This window comes from Myxine glutinosa, chromosome 5, assembly GCF_964187855.1.
Source record: "Myxine glutinosa chromosome 5, kmMyxGlut1.1, whole genome shotgun sequence".
Lineage (NCBI taxonomy): Eukaryota > Metazoa > Chordata > Myxini > Myxiniformes > Myxinidae > Myxine > Myxine glutinosa.
In genome coordinates this window covers 101,372,037-101,391,468 of record NC_136265.1, presented here as the reverse complement: position 1 = coordinate 101,391,468, position 19,432 = coordinate 101,372,037, and the positions used below count along the sequence as shown (strand labels likewise).

Here is a 19,432-nt window from a genome sequence, read left to right as displayed (position 1 = left end):
TTGTAAGAGGATGTTTGGCGACAAAAGAATTTTCGCGCGCTTGGGATCGAGGAGGCATCCGGGCGTTGGTGAAGGGTCCCGTGTGAGTGGAAATGGCACGCGTGGGAGGAAAAAGTGTGCGTCGGCGAGTGGGTGTGTTATAAAGTGTGGGAGTGAAACCGAGTGCGAGCGACAATGCACGTCGGTGTGTACGGGGTGTGACACAGGGAGTGAGAGCAATACGGAGTGCACGCCCATGGTGAGTGTTACGGAGGACGTAACGGAGGAGAGGTGTGGACCGAAGTGTGCGCAAGAGGTGTGGTGTGTAACAGAGAGAGCGTTGGTGGAATGTACGGACGGCGTTGGAACGCCAGGTTTTGTGAGGGTGAAAGGGGTAGCGTATGCTTGTAAGCATGCAAGTAAAGCATCGACGGTAACCGGGTTAGTGGTTAGAGCGACGGATAGCCGATGCGAGCACTCGGTGCGAGGAGCCCTTTGTTGGATGCAGGGCCCGGCGCGGATCGAAGCTGCGTCACTTCTCTTCGAAGCGTCGTTGCCGATTCGGGCTTGGCCCCGCCCCGCACGGTCGAGTCCGGGCCTTGTCGAGCCAGGCGACCGGTCCGGTTCAAGGGCGAGTGGGAGGAGGCGGAACGGTGCCCCCTCGTGGGGACGGGGTTCCGACCGGGGGAGATTGAGCCATCGGGCCCGGGACCGCAAGGTGCCGCGCCGAGATGGTGCGTGGAGCCTCGGTCCAACCAAACCACCTCCCTTGAACCGAAAGCCGGACGGATTCAACCTGCAGGCAACGAAACCACCCGAATTCATTGCGCGGCTTTACGAACCGAGTTTAATGATGTCACGACGCACCGAGGCTAGGATATAGTGGACTGTGATGATGGTGATAGTGATAGTGATTTGATACGAAATTTATAATAGTGGGTAGAATTGGCAGTAAATGGAAAAATTTTGAATTGGTTGGAATTTGGACGAGCAAAATTTATAGTAAGAGATGCCCCATGTGATGGGATGGCCAATCCACCATCCCTCACAAGTGGGGCAAATGCGCAATAGCTTATGGGGTGTATGGCAGTGAAAACTAGCCCGGGTGGGTTAGGTTATATTGTGTGTAGGGACCTAGAAGATGACATTAGGTAACGTTAAGGTTAGTTAGTGACTGATACCTGTAGTGGGGACGCAGGTATATTAGTGTGGATTATAATGACGTGGGAGCGCAATAGTTTAAAGGGACGACTGGGAAGCGCAAGTTTCAGAAGGGAGTAGTTAGCTGAGATGATGCCGTGTGTGTGAAGATAGAACAGGTGAGAATTGAACAGGTGTGATTGCACAGGTGTGCAACTGAACAGGTGGATGGAGCAGTGTATGAGTGAGTGATAGTGATTGTGTATTGTGTTGACCAACTGGTCCAGGAAGAGGAGGAGGGTGCAGGTGGCACCAGGTGTGATTGCACAAGTGTGCAACGACAGGTGAATGAAAGACAGGTGTATGGAATAAATGGTATGGAGTATTGGAATGGATGGTCGTGGAGTGAGTATGGTGGAAATTGTGGAGTGGAGTGGATGGTGCGAAGGTGTGAATGGGGGAAGAGTGGACCCCCATCACGGATACCCGGGGCAGGTCGTGTAAGTGTTAGGTAGAGGGTATCGGTAAATTGTGGTTGGATATTGGCATCTGTGGTGCGAGGTGAAAGAATGGCATTTGGATGGGTGCATTAGTGTTGTGGAAATGGCTGGGCGTGTAGCCTGTTAGTGTGTGTAGTTGGTTTGGGCGCTCCACCACTGTAAGGATGTCGGCCAGGTGAGGCCGCAGGTGGGCTCTGGGAGCCGGTAGTAGTTGTTGTGGATGGGGCCCGAGGATCCGGAGGACGGACCCGGGTAGCCCAGTGCCAGAGGGCACCAGGGGGTGACAGAGCCAGGAGAGGGCTTGCCCCAGTTAGTTAGGTTAGGGTGAGGAGCTAGGTAAGCTCGGGTGGCAACTGCAGTGGTGGAGGTGTGCAGGTGGGTAGACCTGCTGGGAGAGCTACACGTCGCAGCCCAGAAATTGTGCGAGGCACCGGGAGATGAATCGGGGGAGTGAGACCCCAAATTGAGAAGCACCACAGTTTGGTCAATGGGAATTGGTTTTTAGAACCCATAGTGTAAGTTGGCCAATGGATTGGCAGGGAGAGACCCCGGGTAGTGTAAAGTGTGTTAAAATCATTTAGAGGATAGTTAGGATGAAGGATCTCCTCGCACCATCTGCATCCACTCACCTGAGGTGACAGGTACTCCGCACCATGCCATGTTTTATTATTTTTACTGTGCAAATGTTTGGATTGTGAGACGCATCATGACGTGGGTGTGACATTGTGCTTTGATGTTCCATCTCTGCCTCCTTATGAGGATTGATGATGAATTTGGTGGATGGCAAATTTTGAAGTAGAGGGATTGTGGAGACGAATTTGGTATAGGGGAAATATGGGGAAGACGTGACAGTAGTGACGAATTTGTAAATGTGTAGATTTTTGTACATATGGGGTAAGGGCAAGGGTAGGGTAGGTGACAGGGGGGTGACGTACGGTAGGGACGAGCTTTCTCACTTCGCCCTCCGTACGCATTTCGCCTTGCATTGCCTTATTGATGTGTACCCTTGTGACCTTACCCCTCGCTCAATTGTCTTTCCCCTTTTGTCTCCCACATGACCTGTGCGCCATTGGGTGCCGAGGGGAGTGTGCGTGGGTAGGCCATCGTGCGCCCGAAATTCCCAGAACCAGCTGTCTGCATCGATGCACCACATTATGGACCACATGTCTGTGGCCGAGCACCACCTATGGACCCCATGGGTTGGGGCATGGCCCCTCTGCTGGAACCGGCCATGAGGGCCTGAAATCTTGCTGGCGGACCTTGGCCACAGGGCACCGATGCCCCACAGGTGAACCACACGTAGTCGGCCCTGTGGGCCATAAATAAAGCAAATAAAAAGGACACATTGGGCACACGTTTTAATACAAATAGGCCGCCAGTAAGCAAAGCAAAAGAATGACAACATCTGGAAGACCAAATAATAATAACCAGCAGAGGGAGCCGAAGAGCAAGAGACCACCTGCAGGGTTAGGGGTTGTTGAATTTATTTTATTGTTGAACATTGATGAACAATGGTGACTGCATCGATTGGTGCTTGGGTTTGTATTGGTGCGTTTTTGGGTGCTTTAATGGTGCGTCGATGCAGAGCAGACTGTCTCCCCCCCAGAAAGAACAATCACAGGTCCTGGGTTAGTTTTGTAAATAAAAATAGCGTCATTGTAAATAATGCTTCCCACCGTCAGTGTATAGTTTGAAGACCATTCCGCAATTCGGTTAACTGTGGGCGTAAGTCTGTTAGGCAGGGTGCAATGGAGCAGCGGGACACATTTATTTATGTTTTAAAACTGTCGCACTCAGGGTCAGGTTAAAAGTAGAGGGAACTACACCTACGTGCCACACTAAGGTAAAAGTTATCGGCCCGGGACGTGCCTAAGGGGCGGAGGGTGCAGTGTTGTGGATATGAGAATGTTTTTTTATTTTATTGTTGTGGTAAAATGTTGTTGTAAAAGGTTGTTGTAAAATATCACCCCTCCTCCCTCCGTTTGTGGTTGTATAAAGGTCAAAGGGCGTTCCCGTAGTTAGTCCATAAAACATACATGCAGGACACGATATATCTTTTTTGACAGTTATATCCTTATTATGTGTATTAGTGTAAGGCTGTGTCTTCCATTAATTGAAATACTCCATTGCACCAGTGAAAGAGATAGATTCCCTTCATTCCCACTCCCAACACTTCCATTCCCCCCTTTCCGTCAATTGCAATTCGCATTGCCAACTGCATGTTGGGCGGTTTTCCCTTCATCCGCCATTGACCACGAGGCAGGGTTGGGGGAAGAAAGGCGTGTCTCCACCTCGTCATAGCGGGGAGGAGGGGCGTGCCCGCCCGTCGTCATCCAGGGCGGAGCCCGAGGGTCGCGCGACCAACCAGGGCCGAGGTGAGCACCCCGATGGGCGTGTCCAAAACGCCGGCGGCGTAATCGCTGGAGGCGCTATAAAAGGCGCAAACGGAAGTGAGTAGTGAGTTGGTCTGAGTCGGTTGCCAGAGGAGGGTCAGTGGTTGCGTTGGTTGCGGTGGTAAGAAGTCGGTGGTGAGAAGTGGTGGCGTCGAGGGGTCAGTGGTTGTGTTGGTCGCGTTGAGTTGTCAATGGTGAGGAGACACCAGGGCCAAGAGAGAGAAGGTGCCAAGGGCCATTACCAGCAGTTGCGCCAGAGACGGCAGACGCGCCCTGAGCTGAGCCAGAGAGGCAGCGTTGACTCCACCAGGCAGCTTCAACCCGTTACCCCACGGGGACCAAATAGCGGTGGCATCGGTGGCCGTCGAGGTCCAGCCGACGTCCCGTGCGGGATCAAGCCCGAACCATCTGCCCCCAGCTGAACCTTCCCATTCCTCCTTCCAACATTCATTCCATTCCATCCTTCTTGTATACGTGAGTTTGTTTTGTTTGTTCTGTCCCTGGGTATTTAATTAAGTCTGTAGGTAAGCTAGTATTTTCCCTGTGTCACCTGCGTCTTATGTGTTGTAAATAAAACTTGATTGCTCCTTTTTGCTTGTGTGTGTAAATAATAAACCCCATTACTCGTCTGTACGTCTTCTCGTTTTATTCCTTTTTCCTCTTGCATTGCGTCGTTTTTGTCTTTTCCCTCATTGAGCAGCTGTGGTGCGATACGGCCAAGGTTCTGGGTGAATCGGGTGAGTCAGGGATCCTGTAACGGTCGCGGCAATACCAAACCGCTCGGTAACTAACATCTTAATCCGCGATCAGTAACAATATATATATATATATATATATATATATATATATATATATATATATATATATATATATATATATATATATATATATATATTTATATAATATATATATATATATTGTTACTGATCGCGGATTAAGATGTTATTTACCGAGCGGTGGTATTGCCGCGACCGTTACAGGATCCCTGACTCACCCGATTCACCCAGAACTTTGGCCGTATCGCACCGCAGCTGCTCAATGAGGGAAAAGACAAAAACGACGAATGCAAAGAGGAAAAGGAATAAAACGAGAAGACGGACAGAAGAGTAATTGGATTTATTGTACACACACAAGCAAAAAGGAGCAACCAAGTTTATTTACAACACATAAGACGCAGGTGACACAGTGCAAATTTTAGCTTACCTACAGACTTAATTAAATACCCAGGGACAGAACAAACAAAACAAACTCACGTACACAAGAAGGGTGGAAAGGCAGGAGGTGGATGGCTGGAGGGAGAGGAAGGTCCAAAGGGGTCCTGCAGCTCAAACGGTGCGTTTAGCAGCCGCCGTTCCTTTTCGGCCCTGCTCCAAACCGCCGTTCAGGCCCCCAAGCTGCTGTTGTGGCTGCTGTAGACGTCGCGTGCTTTGCCAGGCCTTGTCCGACTCGTCTGGTCCAACCCTCAACTCTTTCTTGCCCACTCACTCTTTACCACCGACTCCTCACCGCAACCAACGCAACCAACTGACACCGACTCCACTGACTGACTCTTCACGACTCTCCACTTGACGACCAACTCAGCTCTCTCTCACCAAGACCAACTCTGCAACCAACTCAGACCAACTCTCACCAAGACCAACTCTGCAACCAACTCACGACTCACTTCCGTGCGCGCCCTTTTATAGCGCCTCCAGCGATTAAGCCGCCGGCGTTTTGGACACGCCCATCGGGGTGCTCACCTCGGCCCTGGTTGGTCGCGCGACCCTCGGGGCTCCGCCCTCGATGACGACGGGCGGGTACGCCCCTCCTCCCCTCTATGACGAGGTGGAGACACGCCTTTCTTCCCCGACTCGAGCCTCGTGGTCAATGGCGGTTATTGGAGGGGAGGTTATTGCGAATCGAGGGCTCAGCAATGACGAGAGGGGATGTAATATGGCAATCGAGGCTCGGCAATGACGAAAGGGGATGTGAAGGAAATGGGGATTTTGGGGATGGGAATGAAAGGGGATCTATTCTCTTTCACTGGTGCAATGGAGTACTTCAATTAATGGGAGACACAGCCTTACCCTAGAACACAGAATAAGAGATAACTATCAACAGGGGTATTCTATTACTTGGCTGACGTGTATGCTTGTGGACTAATTATGGGATGCCCTTTCACCTTTACACAGCTCGGAGGTAGGGGGGCGCAGAATAACCAATAATAATAATAGTACAGCACACAATCAAAAAAAATACAGTCCTCATCTCCGCAACACTGCACCCTCCTCCTCTTAGGCACGTCCCGGGCCTACAACTTTTATTTTTAGTGTGACACGTAGGTGTAGTTCCCTCTATTTTTAACCTGACCCTGAGTGCGACAGTTTTAAACATAAATAAATGTGTCCCGCTGCTCCATTGCACCCTGCCTAACAGACTTACGCCCACAGTTAACCGAATTGCGGAATTGGTCTTCAAACTATACACTGACGGTGGGAAGCATTAATTACAATGACGCTATTTTTATTTTTTACAAAACTAACCCAGGACCTGTGATTGTTCTTTCTGGGGGGGAGACAGTCTGCTCTGCATCGACGCACCATGAACGCACCCAAAAACGCACCAATACAAGCACCCAAGCACCAATCGGTGCAGTCACCATTGTTCAAGAGTGTTCAACAAAAATAAATTCAACAACCCCTAACCCTGCAGGTGATCTCTTGCTCTTCGGCTCCCTCTGCTGGTTATTATTATTTTCCTGGTGTTGTCATCTTCCCTTGCTGGCGGCCTATTTGCAATAAAAGAATGCACCTAACGTGTCCGTTTTTATTTTATTTATGGCCCACAGGGGCCGACTACGTGTGGTTCACCTGTGGGGCATCGGTGCCCTGTGGCCAAGGTCCGCCAGCAAGATTTCGGGCCCTCATGGCCGGTTCCAGCAGAGGGGCCATGCCCCAACCCATGGGGTCCATAAGTGGTGCTCGGCCACAGACATGTGGTCCATAATGTGGTGCATCGATGCAGACAGCTGGTTCTGGGAATTTCTGGCGCACAATGGCCGACCCACGCACGCTCCCCTCGGCACCCAATGGCGCACAGGTCATGTGGGAGACAAAAGGGGAAAGACAATTGAGCGAGGGGTAAGGTCACAAGGGTACACATCAATAAGGCAATGCAAGGCGAAATGCGTACGGAGGGCGAAGTGAGAAAGCTCGTCCCTACCGTACGTCACCCCCCTGTCACCTACCCTACCCTTGCCCTTACCCCATATGTACAAAAATCTACACATTTACAAATTCGTCACTACTGTCACGTCTTCCCCATATTTCCCCTATACCAAATTCGTCTCCACAATCCCTCTACTTCAAAATTTGCCATCACCAAATTCATCATCAATCCTCATAAGGAGGCAGAGATGGAACATCAAAGCACAATGTCACACCCACGTCATGATGCGTCTCACAATCCAAACATTTGCACAGTAAAAATAATTAAACATGGCATGGTGCGGAGTACCTGTCACCTCAGGTGAGTGGATGCAGATGGTGCGAGGAGACTTCATCCTAACTACTTCCTAAATGACATTAACACACTTTACACTACCCGGGGTCTCTCCCTGCCAATCCATTGGCCAACTTACACTATGGGTTCTAAAAACCAATTCCCATTGACCAAACTGTGGTGCTTCTCAATTTGGGGTCTCACTCCCCCGATTCATCTCCCGGTGCCTTCGCACAATTTCTGGGCTGCGACGTGTAGCTCTCCCAGCAGGTCTACCCACCTGCACACCTCCACCACTGCAGTTGCCACCCGAGCTTACATAGCTCCTCACCCTAACCTAACTAACTGGGGAAGGCCCTCTCCTGGCTCTGTCACCCCACTGGTGCCCTCTGGCACTGGGCTACCCGGGTCCGTCCTCCGGATCCTCGGGCCCCATCCACAACAACTACTACCGGCTCCCAGAGCCCACCTGCGGCCTCACCTGGCCGACATCCTCACAGTGGTGGAGTGCCCAACCAACTACACACACTAACAGGCTACACGCCCAACCATTTCCACAACACTAATGCACCCATCCAAAGCCCATTCTTTCACCCGCACCACAGATGCCAATATCCAACCACAATTTACCTGTACCCTCTACCTAACACTTACTCTGCCCGCCCCGGGTATCCGTGATGGGGGTCCACTCTTCCCCCATTCACACCTTCGCACCATCCACTCCACTCCACAATTTCCACCATACTCACTCCACGACCATCCATTCCAATACTCCAGATATTCCACACAGCCACATACACCTGTTGTTGCACACCTGTGCCCTCACACCTGGTGCCACCTGCACCCTCCTTTCTTCCTGGACCATTTGGTCAACACAACACGCAATCACCACTACTATCACTCAAACACTGCTCCACACACCTGTCCAGTTGCACACCTGTGCAATCACACCTGGTCAATCACACCTGTTCAATCCTCAAACACACGGCATCATCTCAGCTAACTACTCCCCTCTGAAACTTGCGCTTCCCAGTCGTCCCTTTAAACTATTGCGCTCCCACGTCATTATCATCCACACTAAACTACCTGCGTCCCCACTACAGGTATCAGTCACTAACTAAACCTTAACGTCACCTAATGTCATCTTCGCTAGATCCCTATCAATATAACCTAACCCACCCGGGCTAGTTTTCACTGCCATCACCCCATAACCTATAGCGCATTTGCCCCACTGTCTGTGAGGGATGGTGGATTTGCCATCCCTCCACATCAGGGAGGTCCTACTATCAATTTGGCTCACCCAATCCAACAAATCAAAAATTTTCTATTTACTGCCAATTCTATTCACTTTTCTAAATTTTGGATCAAAACCACTATCACTATTATCATCATCCGTCTACTTATTACATCCTCTCGGTGCGCCAATTCACTTCCACAGCCCGGCTTCGTAAAGCCGAGCAATGAACGCGGGTTCTTTTGTGCCAGCGGCTGGATACGTCCCGCATTCGGGGCAGGGACGGAGGCTTACCCGGGCCGAGATCCCACGCACCACCTCGGCGTGGAGCCATCCAATGTCCCGATCTCGACCTGCCGGCACGTCTCAATAGCAAGTGGTCGCCATGACGACCCTTCCTATCGGGCTGCCCGCTCCGCCTAGTGGAGCCCGGACGCGGCCGTTCCAAGCGAGGCCCAGCGTGGATCGCGCACGGCGGTCCTTTCGAACCCGCCGTGGTTCGGATCCCCGCTGGTCCTCGCGGCACGCGAAGCTGCCCGACGCGCACCGAGGGCCCGATTCGGCTATAAGTCGTTCTAACCTTTAACCCGGTTACCGTCGATGCTTCACCTGCAGGCTTACATGCATACGCTACCCCTTTCTTGCTCATACCTCCAGCTGTTCCCATGCTCCTCGCACCCCTCCTTACACACCTCGGTACACTCACTCCGCTCACCGACTTGGTCACACACCTGACCACCGAACACCTTGGCACACATTCGTCGCTCGCACACCTCACCAACACACCTCTTCGCGTCCCTTTCTCGGTCACCTCCTCTGTGACAATCACAGGTGTGCTTTCACCCGCGCACCCAACCATGTGCCTCATGACCAAATCAAGTGTGCATTCCCACACACGCTCTACCATTCCAGGTGTGCATCCTTCCATTCCAGGTGTACATCCTCGCTCACCTGTCACAACCAACTCACGCTCCGTGTCACTCTCACTACTCTCACCTCCACTCTCGGTCGCACACTCACCCTTACTCTCGACAGCGCACTCTTTCCTCATGCACCTGTCCGTTACACACCTTTCTCGCGCACACTCTTGCGCACACTCTCCCGTTACATCCTCTGTAACACTCACCACAGGCGTGCATTCTCCCTTACTCTTGACAGCATGCGCTTTGCCCATGCACCCGTCCGTTACACACCTTTCTCGCGCATCCTTTCGCGCACACTCTTTCGTTACATCCTCTGTAACACTCACCACACCGCGCTTCCATGTACCCCCTCGCACACGTGCTACTACCGACTCACTCTCGACAGCACACTCACTCCTTGGCGTGCACTTTTTCCTCACACACCCCATGGTCGGACATTCTCGCACACCTCTTTCTTCGCACACCAGACCTGTCGCACACTTCACCAACGGCCTTTCACGAACACCCGGATCCAAACCAATCCCCAAGCCGACTGAAGCTTTCCTCACATCATATACATTGCCACTCACCTCCGTACCTCGTCGTCGCACCTCCTTTGCCACCTGCAAACTCTTTATTTGGTTAGTGAGCATCACATTATGAGTTGAGCACCGACCTTGTACCAATTCCATTACCTCCTCCTGGATTTCTCTCTTAGTTTCTGTCCGTCTCTTCTTAATTTCACTCACCTCTTCTTCTACTTCCTCTAATCCTTACCTGCCTCTAATCCTTACCATCCTTACCTGCCGGTCCTTTGTCTCCATTATCTCTGTCACCTCGTCCACCCTCATTGTCAGTTCCTCACGTACCATCTGACATTGCCTCTGTGTCGCTATTAATTCGTTTTTAATTAATTTTTGTGTCGCCTTTAACCCTCCTAGTACCGCAGTGTTCCTTTGAACCTGCTCCGTTAGTTCTTTTTGTCCCTCCGTCAGCTGTTCCACCTCCTCCGTCAGATCTTCTATTCCCCCCTGTAACCTCGCCGTATTATTTCTCACCTCTTTCTCCATACGCTTCTCACCTCGCTTTACCTCCTCGCGTAGCCCCGAAACCTCCTCACTTACACCTCGTCGTATCCCCTCCATCTCTTTTGTAGATGCCACCCTCATCTGTCCCAATTCATCCCTCTGAGCATCCAGTTTACTTTCTAACCCGATTTTTACCTCCTCTATCTGCTCTCCCATTTGTTTAATTTCTCGGGCGGATTGCTCCCCTATCTCCCGCAATTTGCCTTCCATCCTGTTTTCTAACCCCTCTAACCCCTTTTGCATCCCTTCCATTTGATTCTCTTGAGCGGCCATTCTGTTTTCTACCCCCATTAACACATTCTTTACCTCTTTTATCCCATTGTCTAACGCCTCACCGGTACCCCTCGCTTCGTCCCTCATTACTCCCAATTGCTCACCCTGAGCATCCATCCGGTTCCCCATTACCCCCATTTGGCCCTCCAATCGCTCACCCTGAGCATCCATCCGGTTCCCCATTTGTCCCATACTGCTTTTCAAACCTCTAATTTGGTCTCCCAATTGCTCACTATTCTTTTCCATAAGGGCCTTCATTTGCATCATAAAAAGGTTCAAATCCACCGGTGGCACTGCTACGGTCGCGGGCGCGGCAAAATTTGGTGCCGCTACATCCACGTGCGCGAGGACGCCATTTTGTGCGCCTGATACCCCCTCAACCACATTGCCAATGTTCTCCTCCTCTCCTTCCTCCACATACATTTCCCCGAGGTCCTGGGTCGATTCTACCCCGTCTATCTCTCCCACCGGCATCCCGTCGCCTTGACCAGCCATGGCGCGATTTCAAAATTCAGGTTTTGTAAAACAAAACAAATTTCGGCCGCTCCAAATTTTGACCAAATTTTTTTTTTTCTCTATTCGTTTTAAAAATTTGGTTCGGGCCTCGAATCTCACTCCCAGACACCAATTGTTACTGATCGCGGATTAAGATGTTATTTACCGAGCGGTGGTATTGCCGCGACCGTTACAGGATCCCTGACTCACCCGATTCACCCAGAACTTTGGCCGTATCGCACCGCAGCTGCTCAATGAGGGAAAAGACAAAAACGACGAATGCAAAGAGGAAAAGGAATAAAACGAGAAGACGGACAGAAGAGTAATTGGATTTATTGTACACACACAAGCAAAAAGGAGCAACCAAGTTTATTTACAACACATAAGACGCAGGTGACACAGTGCAAATTTTAGCTTACCTACAGACTTAATTAAATACCCAGGGACAGAACAAACAAAACAAACTCACGTACACAAGAAGGGTGGAAAGGCAGGAGGTGGATGGCTGGAGGGAGAGGAAGGTCCAAAGGGGTCCTGCAGCTCAACCGGCGCGTTTAGCAGCCGCCGTTCCTTTTCGGCCCTGCTCCAAACCGCCGTTCAGGCCCCCAAGCTGCTGTTGTGGCTGCTGTAGACGTCGCGTGCTTTGCCAGGCCTTGTCCGACTCGTCTGGTCCAACCCTCAACTCTTTCTTGGCCCACTCACTCTTTACCACCGACTCCTCACCGCAACCAACGCAACCAACTGACCACCGACTCCACTGACTGACTCTTCACGACTCTCCACTTGACGACCAACTCAGCTCTCTCTCACCAAGACCAACTCTGCAACCAACTCAGACCAACTCTCACCAAGACCAACTCTGCAACCAACTCACGACTCACTTCCGTGCGCGCCCTTTTATAGCGCCTCCAGCGATTAAGCCGCCGGCGTTTTGGACACGCCCATCGGGGTGCTCACCTCGGCCCTGGTTGGTCGCGCGACCCTCGGGCTCCGCCCTCGATGACGACGGGTGGGTACGCCCCTCCTCCCCTCTATGACGAGGTGGAGACACGCCTTTCTTCCCCGACTCGAGCCTCGTGGTCAATGGCGGTTATTGGAGGGGAGGTTATTGAGAATCGAGGGCTCAGCAATGACGAGAGGGGATGTAATATGGGCAATCGAGGCTCGGCAATGACGAAAGGGGATGTGAAGGAAATGGGGATTTTGGGGATGGGAATGAAAGGGGATCTATTCTCTTTCACTGGTGCAATGGAGTACTTCAATTAATGGGAGACACAGCCTTACCCTAGAACACAGAATAAGAGATAACTATCAACAGGGGTATTCTATTACTTGGCTGACGTGTATGCTTGTGGACTAATTATGGGATGCCCTTTCACCTTTACACAGCTCCGGAGGTAGGGGGCGCAGAATAACCAATAATAATAATAGTACAGCACACAATCAAAAAAAATACAGTCCTCATCTCCGCAACAATATATATATATATATATATATATATATATATATATATATATATATATATATATATATATATATATATATATATATATATATATATACACATACATACATACATATATATACATATATATATATATATATATATATACATATATATACATATACACATATACATATATATTGTTACGGACACGACTTATTAAGATGTTATGATGGGCCGAGCGGAATGGCCGCCGTGTTCGCACAGTTTACCCGATTCCACCCGAACGTTGACTAAATCGCGCTATGCTAAATCAATGAAGAAAAGGACACAACGGCTGGGATAAATGAAACGACACAAGGGGTACAGTTCTCAAGACCTCCGGAGGAGGATATAATTGGTGATGCAGAAAAGGGGTAGATTACAAGGTAAGAGGTAAAGCACAGAAAAGATGGGCACTTAGTTACAGTCTTATCTTATCCCCGACAGACCACAGACAAACGGGACAAGACTGACTTACACAGGGATTGCTGGCAGGGAAGGACAGGCAGTCGATTGATAGCACAAGGTGCACCTTGGCTCAGGGACAGGATACAGCACGGTCCAGTAGATGCAGGGAGGTATTGCAGCGCTCGGAGGTGGCGTCTCTCTCGCTTCAAGTTCAGCGCGCATCTGACGTCACCTCCCTCTTCCTGCGCATGCTCAGCGGGGAGTGACACGCCCTCGGCTCGTTGGCTCCGCCCCAGACGGAATCGGTCCGCCGCTTCTATTGGGTGCGGGGGGTTACCGGGCTCCGCCCTTGACGAGGAGCTGACAGCGAGCCCCTGCGTGGTAACCCCATCGAGCACATGTTCAATGGCGGCTAACCAAGCCGGAGTGAGGACGCGCACTCCCCGCGCCGCCGCCGCTGTTGTTGTTGTTGGTGTTGTTGTTCCATGAGGAAGAGCTGCGGGGAGGTATTGGGAGGTCCTAAACTTTCTAACGGTGCCATACAATCACATTCTGGTGCAACGAAGAGTCAGAATTAATGGAAACGAGTCCTTAACTGACATAGACTAAGAATAACTAGCAAGATGTCCTATCGTTGTCTACGTGAGATGCGGTGGACCTGGATGCGACATTTAATGGGGGAAATAGGGGAAGGTCGGGTCTACAGAGTGTTGTTTACAGAAAATGGGACTAGGGAATGGGGGATTGGGGATAGTTGGGAAGGATGAGGAAATAGGGGAATATTTACAAGCGGATATGGATGGATGTAAATCCCATATCCGCAACATTGCACCCTTCTCTACCTCGGGGCGTCCCGACACGATAAATTTTTACCTACGTTAGTGTGGCACTCAGATGTAGTTCCCTCTACTATTAACTCAACCCTGAGTGCGACAGTTTTACAGATGTTCACAAATGAGTAAATATGTCCCCCTGCGACGTTGCACCCTTCTCCTAACAGAAACACACCCACAGGATAACCGAATCGCGGAAAGAATCCTCAAACTAAACATACAGCCGGTAGGGAGCATCATTTATACAAGACTACACTGATATTTACACTACGATCCAGGACCTGTTCTTTGAGGAACACATGCAGATGTTATGCATAGAGAGAGAGCACGCATGCCAGCATCGATACACCAACCCACGAGTGCCCTGTGGCCCTACGGCCTTTAATAATGTGCAGAGCACCCCATCCAAGCACCAAAAGCACCACCCCATACACACAGTCAGCACCATCCGGTGCACCAATAAAGTGTTCATAGTCACCGGTGGTGTCGCAGCCGGCCGATGTTCTGCCGCTGCTCTTGCCTTCTTGAAGTACTTGGCCTTCTGGCTTCCTTAGAAATAAAGAAAGGCGCCAACCGCGTCCATTTCTAAATTGTGGCCGTCAGGGGGGCCAACTATAAGTGGTTCACCTGTATGGCATAGGTGCCACGTTGACCCAGAGGTCCATCCACGGGTGGTGCTTACCCGCAAAAGAACTGCGGTCCATGGTGGGCGGCCACAAAAATTGCGGTCCATATGGTGTATCGATCCAGGCAGCAAGCAGCGAAAATACAGGCCCACAACTGCAGAGCCAGCACCTCTCTCTCCTCTCTCTCTGCCCCAAAGCCAGATCCTCGGAGGTGGGAGACAAAAATAAGACAAGTGAGTTAGGTGGTAAGGGCGCAAAAGTGCACGCAATACAAGGTAATGCACACTGGGGGCACATGGGAACCAGGTGAGACAGGTACGTTCCTACCGTACGCCCCCCCCCCCCCACCAGGTAACCTACATTGCCCCTCCCTTACCCCTTACTGTATCCACAAAACACCACACTACCCATAAACATCTACTTTACACATCAACAAACGTCCCTACTGTCTTCCCCGTTCCTCCCATAAACCAAATTAGTCTTCTCTCCCTCCTAACCAATCAAATTTGCCATTTCCATCTCTCATCAAAATTTGCCATCTCCAACTCAACATCAAAATTTGCCATCACCAATTCATCATCAGTCCCCCTCCTAAGGAGGGAGAGATGGAATCACCCCAATGTCTCATCCACGTCGTGATGCGTCTCACAAATCCACACAGCAATTCTCATTTCCTGCAACACAAAACAAAGAAAACACAGGTGTGGAGTCATCATCATCACCTCAGGTAAGTGGCTGCGTATGGTGCGACAGGTTCATCAATCCTAACTATTTCCTAAATGACTTTAACAACTTTACATTACCCGGGGTCTTTCCCTGCCAATCCATTGGCCAACTTACACTATGGGTTCTAAAAACCAATTCCCATTGACCAAACTGTGGTGCTTCTCAATTTGGGGTCTCACTCCCCCGATTCATCTCCCGGTGCCCTCGCACAATTTCTGGGCTGTGACGTGTAGCTCTCCCAGCAGGTCTACCCACCTGCACACCTTCACCACTGTAGTTGCCACCCGAGCTTACCTGCTCCTCACCCTAACCTAACTAACTGGGGAAGGCCCTCTCGCACTCTCACCCCCTCAGTGCCCTCTCTGGCACGGGCTGCCCGATCCACACCCGGGATCCTCAGGCACCCACTGACACTAACGGCTCCCAGAGCCCACCTGTGGCCTCACCTGGTCGACATCCTCACAGTGGTGGAGTGCCCAAACCAACTACACACACTAACAGGCTACACGCCCAGCCATTTCCACAACACTAATGCACCCATCCACAATCCCATTCTGCAACCGCACCACAAATGCCAATATCCAACCACAATTTACGTATACCCTCTACCTAACACTTACACTACCCGCCCCGGGTACTCGTGAAAGGGGTCCACTCTTCCCCCAGCCACACCTTCGCACCATGCACACCACTCCGTACCACTTACTCCAACTCTCTCCACACCACTCATTCCAATACTCCATGTATTCCACACACCTGTACTTGCACACCTGTGCTCTCACACCTGGTGCCACCTGCACCCTTCTCTCCCCAAGCGCATTCGCGCTGATCCACAACACTCACTACTCATACACTGCTCCACACACCTGCCCAGTTCTCACACAGCATCATCTCATCTAACTACTCCCCTCTGAAACTTGCGCTTCCCAGTCGTCCCTTTAAACTATTGCGCTCCCTCGTCATTATCATCCACTCTAATCTACCTGCGTCCCCACTACAGGTATCAGTCACTAACTAACCTTAACGTTACCTAATGTCATCTTCGCTAGATCCCTATCAATATAACCTAACCCACCCGGGCTAGTTTTCACTGCCATACACCCCATAAGCTATAGCGCATTTGCCCCCATCATGGGAAGGGTGGCAGGGATGCCACCCTTACCCACCGTCATACGGCGCGAGTGGGACCTTGTGGGACCACCTCGTATGTGAGTCGTTGCCCGCCTGCCGGACCCCGTGCGTCGCCCCTTGCGGGGTCAGCGCGGGGCCGAACCGGCCGGGCCCCCACAGTACATTACCCCCAAGGGGCTCTCGTGCCTCCCCTGTCCCTCTAAAAACTACCCCTGTTGGTGTCGATGCATGGGTCACACTTCCGCAACCCGCTACCCATTCCATACCACCACAACCTTGCTCACCCACACCTCGCACCTCTCCCATCACCGGACCCTCTCGCTCGCACCCTCGTTCCATACCCTCCGGACCAGCCATACACCTCACTCTTGGCCTCTCACGAACATCCGGGTCCATCTCGACCCCCAAGCTTATTAAATCACCTGGCGCATCATACGCACGACCATATTGGTCACCACTTACACCGGGTCCTCTTTCTCTTCGCTTCTCCTCCATCACCTGCGAATCCCTCATCCGGTTAATGAGCACATCATCACGATCCGAACACAGACTTTGGACCAATTCTTTTACTTCCTCCTTTATCTCTTTCTTATCCTCTCTCCGTCGCTTCTTAATTTCGCTCACCCCTTCTTCCACTTCTTCTAATTTCTGCTTCACCTCCTTCATCTCCTCGTGCGCCCCCTTAAGTTCTTCCTCTAACTCCACCTTATTTTTTTCTATGTGCTCCCGCACCTCCCGCTCTTTAACCTCCATCACCTCTACCACCTTGTTCATTTTCCTCGTCAGGTCCTCATGTACTGTCTGACACTCTTTTTTAATTACCCCTACGTCCTTTTTCATCTCCTTCTGTGTCGATTTTAAACCCTCTATTACCGCTGTGTTCTTCTTTACCTGGTCCCCCAACTCCTTTTGTCCCACTGTCAGTTGTTCTACTCCCAGCGTCAACTCCTCTATACCACCTTGCAATTTTACAGTCCCCTTTCTCACCTCCTTCTCCATGCGCTCCTCACAGTGCCTCACCTCCTCGCGCACTCCTCCGACCTCCTCACTCACACCTCTTCTGATCTCTTCTCCCATCACCTGCATCTCCTGCCCAGATGCCACCCTCATCTGCTCCATTTCCTCCGTGTGAGCATCCAATTTAGTTTCTACCCCCATTCTGACCCCCTCTATCTGCTGCCCCATTTGTTTAACTTCCCTTTCTGCTTGGTTCCTCATGTCCCTCAATTTGCCTTCCATACTGTTTTCTAACCCCTCTAACCCCTTTTTCATCCCTTCCATTTGATTCTCCTGAACGGCCATTCTGTTTTCTACCCCCATTAACCCATTCTTTACCTCTTTTATCCCGTTGTCTAACCCCTCAAAATTATTGTCTAACTTCTCACCGGTACCCCTCGCTTCGTCCCTCATTACCCCCAATTGCTCACTCTGAGCCCTCGCTTCGTCCCTCATTACCCCCATTTGGCCCTCCAATCGCTCACCCTGAGCATCCATCCGGTTCCCCATTACCCCCATTTGCTCACTCTGAGCCCTCATTTGCTCACTCTGCAGGTTGAGGGACGTCTGCATTTGTACCATAAATTGCTCCATGAGGGCCTGCATTTGGGCCATCCCTCCCACTTGTGCAGCGGGTGCGGCCGCCGGAGCCATGTGCGAGGCGCCATTTTGCGCGCCCGCAACCTCGTGCGTGAGGACGCCATTTTGCGAACCTGCCGCCCTCACTGCTTCGCTCTCATGTCCCTCAATTTGGTCCTGGATCGACCCTGCCTCACTCTCCTCTACCGGAACCCAGCCGTCTTGATCTGCCATAGCGCGACTTTCAAAATTCGGGTTTTTATTTTTGTAAAACAAAATCAAATTTCGCCGTTAATAATTTCGAGCGCGTGAAGCGCGCTTCGGGTCCGATCTCACTCCTCGACACCAGTTGTTATGGACACGACTTATTAAGATGTTATGATGGGCCGAGCGGAATGGCCGCCGTGTTCGCACAGTTTACCCGATTCCACCCGAACGTTGACTAAATCGCGCTATGCTAAATCAATGAAGGAAAGGACACAACGGCTGGGATAAATGAAACGACACAAGGGGTACAGTTCTCAAGACCTCCGGAGGAGGATATAATTGGTGATGCAGAAAAGGGGTAGATTACAAGGTAAGAGGTAAAGCACAGAAAAGATGGGCACTTAGTTACAGTCTTATCTTAGCCCCGACAGACCACAGACAAACGGGACAAGACTGACTTACACAGGGATTGCTGGCAGGGAAGGACAGCCAGTCGATTGATAGCACAAGGTGCACCTTGGCTCAGGGACAGGATACAGCACGGTCCAGTAGATGCAGGGAGGTATTGCAGCGCTCGGAGGTGGCGTCTCTCTCGCTTCAAGTTCAGCGCGCATCTGACGTCACCTCCCTCTTCCTGCGCATGCTCAGCGGGGAGTGACACGCACTCGGCTCGTTGGCTCCGCCCCAGACGGAATCGGTCCGCCGCTTCTATTGGGTGCGGGGGGTTACCGGGCTCCGCCCTTGACGAGGAGCTGACAGCGAGCCCCTGCGTGGTAACCCCGTCGAGCACATGTTCAATGGCGGCTAAACAAGCCGGAGTGAGGACGCGCACTCCCCGCGCCGCCGCCGCTGTTGTTGGTGTTGTTGTTCCATGAGGAAGAGCTGCGGGGAGGTATTGGGAGGTCCTAAACTTTCTAACGGTGCCATACAATCACATTCTGGTGCAACGAAGAGTC

The 19,432-nt window shown here is 51.3% G+C and overlaps 1 protein-coding gene across 4 annotated transcripts in view; it reads right to left on the bottom strand.

Annotated features, from left to right (window-relative positions):
• LOC137416384 (uncharacterized) overlaps positions 1 to 19,432 on the bottom strand; it is a 253,620-nt gene that overhangs the window by 51,914 nt on the left and 182,274 nt on the right. The window contains exon 1 of one of the 4 annotated variants that reach the window (XM_078778402.1): positions 14,894 to 15,145. The exons of the other annotated variants lie outside the window; for them this stretch is intronic. Within the exon in view, the coding sequence (XP_078634528.1) occupies positions 14,894 to 15,134 (241 nt within the window). The 5' untranslated portion in view covers positions 15,135 to 15,145. Of the gene's footprint in view, positions 1 to 14,893; positions 15,146 to 19,432 lie in introns of those variants that run through there. 4 annotated transcript variants of the gene reach the window in all.